This window comes from Galeopterus variegatus, unplaced genomic scaffold (assembly GCF_000696425.1).
Source record: "Galeopterus variegatus unplaced genomic scaffold, G_variegatus-3.0.2 Scaffold926, whole genome shotgun sequence".
In the NCBI taxonomy this organism is placed as follows: Eukaryota; Metazoa; Chordata; class Mammalia; order Dermoptera; family Cynocephalidae; genus Galeopterus; species Galeopterus variegatus.
Genome location: NW_007727037.1, coordinates 300626 through 308368, shown reverse-complemented (window position 1 = coordinate 308368; position 7743 = coordinate 300626). Strand labels below are relative to the sequence as shown.

At 46.7% G+C, this 7743-nt stretch overlaps 1 protein-coding gene across 1 annotated transcript; it reads left to right on the top strand.

The window, feature by feature from the left end:
- Window positions 1-2383: 2383 nt before the first annotated feature.
- ZBTB3 (zinc finger and BTB domain containing 3) lies at window positions 2384-4225 on the top strand. The gene has a single exon (XM_008573499.1). It carries the CDS (start codon window positions 2384-2386, stop codon window positions 3956-3958), a length of 1575 nt encoding a protein of 524 aa, XP_008571721.1. The 3' UTR covers window positions 3959-4225.
- The last annotated feature ends 3518 nt before the right edge of the window (window positions 4226-7743 follow it).

Sequence of the window (7743 nt, the reverse complement as noted above, 5' to 3'; positions counted from 1 at the left end):
ATTTATTTATTTATTTATTTATTTATTTATTTATTTATTTATTTATTTATTTTTGTCTTTTGTCTTTTTCCGTGTCTTTTTCAGTGTTGCCCCCGTACCGGACCGGGGACCGGCAACGGGATCGCAACCCTCGGCGTTGCCCCCGCACCTCGCTCAGCCAGTGAGTGGGAACCGGTCTGTATGTGGGATCCGAACCCTCAGGCGGGAGCGCCGCCGCGCTTCCCAAGCGGCACACTTATCCAGTGCACCACCGGGCCGGCCTATTTTTTTTTTTTTAAAGATGACCGGTAAGGGGATCTTAACCCTTGACTTGGTGTTGTCAGCACCACGCTCACCCATTGGGCTAACCGTCCATCCCTATATGGGATCCGAACCCGGGGCCTTGGTGTTATCAGCACCGCACTCTCCCGAGTGAGCCACGGGCCGGCCCCCATCTTTTTTTTTTTTTAAAGATGGGGGACTGGGACTGGGTCCTCATGTGATCTGCTGCTCACATCAGGTAGATACTGTCAGAATTGAATTAAATTGAACTGTAAGATGCCCAGTGGGTGTTGAGTGTTGGAGAATTGGTCGGTGTGAGGTAAAACCCACTTATTTAGTGTCAGAAGTGTGGTGCTGAGGGCTGGCCAGTTATCTCTTAGCTGACTTGGTTAAAGAGCAGTGCTGGGCCACCCCTCTAACTTCCTCTTTTTAGAAGAGAAACATGCATTCCCTCTATAAATCTAGGAGTCACAGAAGAGGATACATTATGTTGTTTTCTATATTTATTTGACCATGGAGCCCCTTTTCATCACAAAGCTCTATTTGAAGCAACACTGAGCAATCACATGAGATTTTCAACACTTTATTGTAAAATAGACTGTTAGATGATCTTGCCCAACTGTAGGCTAATGTAGTGTTCTGAACATGTTTAAGGTAGCCTAAGCTAAGCTATGATGTTGGGGAGATTAGTTGTATTAAATGCATTTTCGACTTACGAAATTTTCAACTTATCTTTGTTTTTGAGGTTTTTTGGCAGCTGGACGGTACACAAATGGAACCCTAGTCCTTTGTGTTATCAGCACCACACCAACTGAACTAACAGGCCAGCCCGATGTTTTCAATTTATGACGGGTTATTGGGATTAACTCCATCATCAATCAAGAAGCATCTGTATATAGTCCAGGCTGAGGACACCACGACAGCATTCCCGCAGCTGCTCCTTCTCTGACAGCACCATTACTGAGCCAGGGGCGCCAGAACCATGAGACTGGAGGCGTGGAGCACTAGGGCATCTTGGAGTTTTTGAGGCGGAAAGAGACCTTCAAGAGACCCAGGTCAAGGGTTCAGATCTCCCTACCGGCCAGCCGCCAAAATAAATAAAATAGTTGTTTATAAAAACCACAGCTGCAGTTCAGAGACGTGTGGCTACTGCCCACGGTTACGGCAGAGCCTGGTCTAGGACCCGGGCCTCCACACTACCACACCAGCTTGTTGGTCCTCCTTTTCCAGGTCACTCTGCAGCCGGGGCGACGTGCTGTCGCTCAGGCACAGCACTGCGCTGCGGCCGACATCGCACCCCGCAAAGAACGCGCTGCGCTCTGCTCCCCAGAGCCCAGCAGCCCCTGCCCGCCTGCGGCCACAGGTAAATGGACAAGCTCAGCCAATCCAGAGGGCTCGTAGGCAAGGAAGGCGGGACGAGGAGGGAAAGTTTAGGACATGAGTGCTAGCCAATCGGGAGCCTAGCTCTCTGAGTGATGGCCGCCAGCGCCCATTTGGAGACGCCGGTCACGAGAAGTGGGTCAGTGGACAGTGGACCAATCCGTGACGGGGGAAACGCGAGCTTTAGCCAATTACAATTGGGAAGGTGGGAAGGGGCGGAGCTCGCCCGGTGGCTGCTCGGTGGTGGGTGAGGGATCAGCTTTCTCTGCTAGTTTCCATCCTGGGATTCCTTAGCCTCTGGAATGCGAGAGGAAGAAGCTCAGGGAGTTCCTGGGGTGGGACGAACAGGCATCGCCCGGGAAGGGCTTGGGGCGAAAGAGACTCCTACTTGAAGGAGCCTCTGGAAGCCACCGGGTGGGAATCGAGGAAGCGAAGGCAGGCTTGTGGCTGGGACTTCCGGGGGCAGGGCTTTTTCTTGCGGGGGCGGGCCCTGCTAGTAAGGTTAGGCCGAGGGGGCGGAGCTAATAGGTCTTTGGGTGTGACCTAGGGAAAGGAGGGTAGTAACTTAAGCCAGAGTCTTGGGGTCGGGATGGTGTTGCCAGAGGCCTTGGGGTGACAAGCTGTTGTTAAGGGCTGACGTTAAGATTGCTGGGGAGGTTACCTGCCCTAACCCACTGTGCTTTCTTCCCAGGGAGCCACCGGCGGAGACCTCTCTTGGGCCCCCTTCCCTTCGCAGTGTGCTATGGAGTTTCCAGAGCACAGTCAGCAGCTGCTGCAGAGCCTCCGGGAGCAGCGGTCCCAGGGTTTCCTTTGTGACTGCACCGTGATGGTGGGTAGCACCCAGTTCTTGGCCCATCGGGCTGTGCTGGCTTCCTGCAGCCCATTCTTCCAGCTTTTCTACAAGGAGCGGGAATTGGACAAGAGGGATCTGGTGTGTATTCACAATGAGATTGTCACGGCCCCAGCCTTTGGGCTGCTTCTGGACTTTATGTATGCTGGCCAGCTGGCCCTGAGGGGGGATACCCCTGTGGAGGATGTGCTAGCAGCTGCCAGCTACTTGCACATGAATGACATCGTCAAGGTGTGTAAGCGGCGTTTGCAAGCCCGGGCCCTGGCAGAGGCGGACAGTACCAAGAAGGAGGAGGAAACCAACTCACAGGCCTCTAGTTTGGAATTTTCGTCCAGCACATCCCGTGGCCCCCAGCCTTTGTTAGCATCTGCTGAAACATCAGGCCATTGGGGAAAAGGGGAATGGAAAGGCCTGACCACTCCCTCACCTACTGCCCGTCCTCCAGATGAGCCAGCAGTGCCAGGTGGGGCTGACACTACACAGCCTAGCATGGAGGTTGACTCACCACATCTACGGGCTCCTCCCCCACCAGTGGCTGATGTCTCTCTTGCCAGCCCTAGTAGCTCCACAGAGACCATTCCTGGAAACTACTTCTCTTCTGGCCTTCCAACAGTTTCAGTGGAGCCCCTAACTCCTCTCGAAGTGGGTCCTGAGGGTCTGAGGGTGGTAGAACCCAGGGATACTGGAGGACCACTGCAAAGCTTCTATCCCCCAGGTTCAGCTCCAGCCCCGGCCCCACCCCCAGTCTCAGTCTCAGCCCCAGTGTCATCCCAGATGCCAGCCCCAGCTGAAGCTGAGCTAGTCCAGGTGAAAGTAGAAGCTATTGTGATCTCTGATGAAGAGACTGATGTGTCAGAGGAACAGCCTCAGGTTTCTGAGGGACTGTTCCCACCTGGAGGAGCAATGTATGGGGGACAGCCCTCCCAGCCAGAGGCTTTTGAGGAGCCAGGGACAGCAGGACTGGAGGAGGTAGGACCCAGTGACCACTTCCTGCCTCCAGACCCTCATCTACCCTACCATCTTCTGCCAGGTCCAGGGCAGTATCATCGAGGACTTGTGACTTCACCCCTGCCTGCACCCCCAGCCCTGCATGAGCCACTTTACCTGCCTTCTGAGTATGAAGCAGCCCCAGGAAGCTTTGGGGTTTTTACTGAGGATGTTCCTACCTGCAAGACATGTGGGAAGACCTTTTCATGTTCTTACACACTGCGACGACATGCTACAGTGCATACACGTGAGCGACCCTACGAGTGCCGCTACTGCCTGCGTAGTTACACACAGTCAGGGGACCTCTACCGCCACATCCGCAAGGCTCACAATGAGGACCTGGCCAAACGCAGCAAACCAGATCCAGAGGCTGGGCCCCTTCTAGGGGCGCAGCCTCTCCCTAGTTCCCCAACAACAGACAGACAGAGCGGCAGTGGTGGAGGTCCAACCAAAGATTTTGTACTTGGCCCCAAAAATTAGTATCTGGGGAGCATGAGCTGATGCTAGGCTTACTCTTACATCCTTAGTTGGCAGCACAGAAGGTTGGAGGCATCTCATCACTCCTGCTGGGTGACAGAATGAAGGTTCTTCCCAGGCTGAAGGTTCCTACCCTTTGCCCAGCCAGATAAGCTGAACTTTATGGGGCAGATCATATCGGTCAGCTCTCACCAAGGGCACTGGGAAGTTTCCTGAGATGTAATCGCTTCTCACTCTGCCTTCTGGAGCATAAAGCTAGCAGTGAAAGTATCTCTTTCAACTGGTGTTGACTGGTTTCTTCCAAAAACCTGCATGCCTTCACACCTCTCCTACAGTTCTTTTAGGAATCTGACATCTGTACTTGGGTTAGGGGTCAGACTGCTTATGAGGAAAAAAGTGAGAGGCAGAGGGCAATGTAGGTTTTACTTTGTACAAGTATACGAATTGGGAGTCTTACAGCTATGGTTTATTATCATAGTTGAGTTCTTGTGTTCTGGGATGTATTTGGTGCTTCATATAAATACCCATTTAATCCTCAACAACTTTATGAGCTATTAGTCACCCCCCGCCCCCTTTTTTCCATCGACAGGGAAATTTGAGATTCCAAAATCAAAGTTAATTTTTTCAAGGTCACAGAGCTAGTTAAATGGCAAGCCAGGACTTGAACTGGGCTTGTGACTCCCTACACCATGCATGCTATGCTGGTTTAAAACATTGTTGAAGGTAGTTAACAAAGAACTAGAAGTTGTTTTCTTTTTCTGTCCTTTTGAGTGTTTGGCTTTGTTCCTTTAACTTGTTACCTCTGATTTCAAGTAGAAAGACCTTTGGTTGACAACAGATACTGTATTACTGACTTGAAATTTTTGCCTACATGTTGTAAATGTGAATTGAGCTCTCTGAAGATGAAAAATGGAAAGGCAGAAAACACTAAGCCCCATGGTGGTAGGTCTGTCGGGGGAGGTTGAGGGCCTGTGTTGGTATGGAAATGAGTGCTTGGGAAAGCTTAAGCAAGAAACTCTGGATGAGAGGATCTTAACAGTTCATCTAGTCCAGCTCCCTCACATTAAAAATGTGAGATGACAACAGCCTGAGAGGTTAAACTACTCACTTAACATCACCCAGGTGGTTATTGACACTGGAGATAGAAAAGAAATGAGAGTTTGGGGTGTGGATGAGGGATGGGGGAAAAAAGAGCTCTAGGAATATAAGAGTCTGGCCCAGCCTGTGGTGAAGAGTGTGCTAGAGGTGAACTAGAGGTTTTCCTACACACACCTCTCTCTCATTGCCACATATGCACCTTAGTGTAAATAAAGCAGGAAAGAAAACAGAAAAAGGTGAAAATATGAGTAAATGTTCTGAATTTCTTTTCTCTTTGGGTCTGTATGTCATATTCAATAATGAACTCTTACTAGCAAGCTACTGTGTTTGAGTTATAGGAAGGAGACAGAGCTGAGCAGCAATTTGGCCAAAGAAAGCTCCTTACCTAGGGCATATGGGAAGCAAAAGTTGATGACGCTTAACATTTTTGCTGCCAAAAGAGTGAATTCTATACCTTCCACATTCCTTGTGTTGGAATAACCTTCAAGTTTATCTTTCAGATGGCTTCTAATTTTATTTATGTAAATATATTACTGCCTTAATTCCTTACTGAAACAAGGCAAGATATGTTAATATAACTGTAGCTATTCTAGTTGAATGGAGCACCTTTTCCAAAGTCCTCCCTAGAGTAAATATCAAATCAAAATGCCCATAAGAATCAGTTGCCTTTGTTTATTTATCTATTTTTTTAAAAAAGATGACCGGTAAGGGGATCTTAACCCTTGACTTGGTGTTGTCAGCACCACGCTCTCCCAAGTGAGCCACGGGCCAGCCCTATCAGTTGCCTTTAGAAGGGTGGATTTTATGGTCTGAGAATTATATCTCAATTAAAAAAACCACCACACAAAGCAGAAAAGAAAAAAAAAAAAAAAAAAAACAGTTGCCTGAGAATATCAGTTCCTAAAAGCAAGGCATAATAAATATGTGTCTACATGTATATATAATGTATATAATTTCTCTAGACAACCTGGAGAACACAGTAACCATTGTATTGGTCAAGTCCTGGTCAGGTACAATGTTTAGCCACACAGGCTGTTACTGATGAGATTCTTCCAAAAAGCAAGGATTTGTTTTCAGTTCCCAGCATAAAGTGCATTCTTTGCTGAAGGTGGCAGTCAGCAATTTGCAAAAAAAAAAAAAAAAAAAAAAAAAAAAACAGTTGCCTGAGAATATCAGTTCCTAAAAGCAAGGCATAATAAATATGTGTCTACATGTATATATAATGTATATAATTTCTCTAGACAACCTGGAGAACACAGTAACCATTGTATTGGTCAAGTCCTGGTCAGGTACAATGTTTAGCCACACAGGCTGTTACTGATGAGATTCTTCCAAAAAGCAAGGATTTGTTTTCAGTTCCCAGCATAAAGTGCATTCTTTGCTGAAGGTGGCAGTCAGCAATTTGCAAGATCTTTAAAGCAGTAGCCAACACAATTAAGGCCACTATGGCCTCAGTTTATCTGCTGGACATACAGTTTATACCAGTTTATACCTGTAGAGGTGTGATCAATAGAGTTCTCTCGTTTCCACTTCTCTTGATGGTCCCATTCATGAATTCAGGGAACCACAGGCTCTTAGGGGTCAGCTCATAAAATTTCTAGTCCAACACTAGATCCTCCTTTTGTTCCTCTGCTTGAAAGAGAACTCACTATTCCAAGAGGAAACCTACTGTTGGACAGTCCTAGTTGTTGACAATGCTTCCTAATAGTGAGCCAAAATCTGTCTCCCTTTATGGAGGGATGGGCCAGTCTCCAGCCTATTAAGAGTTTCACCCTGAGAATTTATTTACTTGTGAGCTATAATCTGACTTAGTTTTCAGACAACCACCCTTTCCAGCTTAGAGATACATTTCTAGTTTAGGATTGCATTTTTTTCTCAATCGGCTATTTTCTAAGTGTGTGCCTTCACTTGGTGTCTAATGCCTTGTCAGTCAACAGACATTTAGCCCAACTCGGCTCCACAAAACTCACCATTTCAGCACTGGAGTTTTACTTCAACTTTCTCCAAAGCCAGTGTTTCCAGGAATGGTTTACTTGGACATATACTAACATTTTTTTATTGTTAAAAAAAGAAAAAATGTGTGTGTGTGTGTGTGTTTGTGTGTATTTTGGTTAGTGACGTGAAGTGCTCTGCAGTCCCCTATCCAATTTCATCAGTAAACAATTTCAGTATGCATCTCTAAAAGGACTCCTTAAAAAAAGGAAGGTAGAGGGAGCTGGCCAGTTAGCTCATTTTGGACAGAGCTTGGTGTTGTCACACTAAGGTCAAGGGTTCATATTCGCATACCAACTAGCCGAAGGAAAAAAAAAAAAAAAAAAAAACAAAACCAAATACCATTATCACACAACAAAATTGACAATAGTTCTTGTTCAAGTTTCACTGATTGTTTCATAAAATTTTAGTTGTTTTTTTCAAATCAGAGTACAAACTACAGTCACACATTTATTTAATCAATGTCCCCGAAGTCTCTTTTAATCTATAGGTTTCCCTTCCCTTTTTCCTTGCAATTTATTTGTTGAAGAATTTGGGGTTATTTGTTTCAGGTTTGAAAGTCTGGAGTTTGCTGATTACATCCCCACAGTTTCATTTAACATATTCCTCTGTCCAAAGGTTCCTTTAAAAATACATATTTAAATAAAATATCGACTAAATATTAGTCCAGGTAGTATGTGCTTTCGGCAAAACTGTGA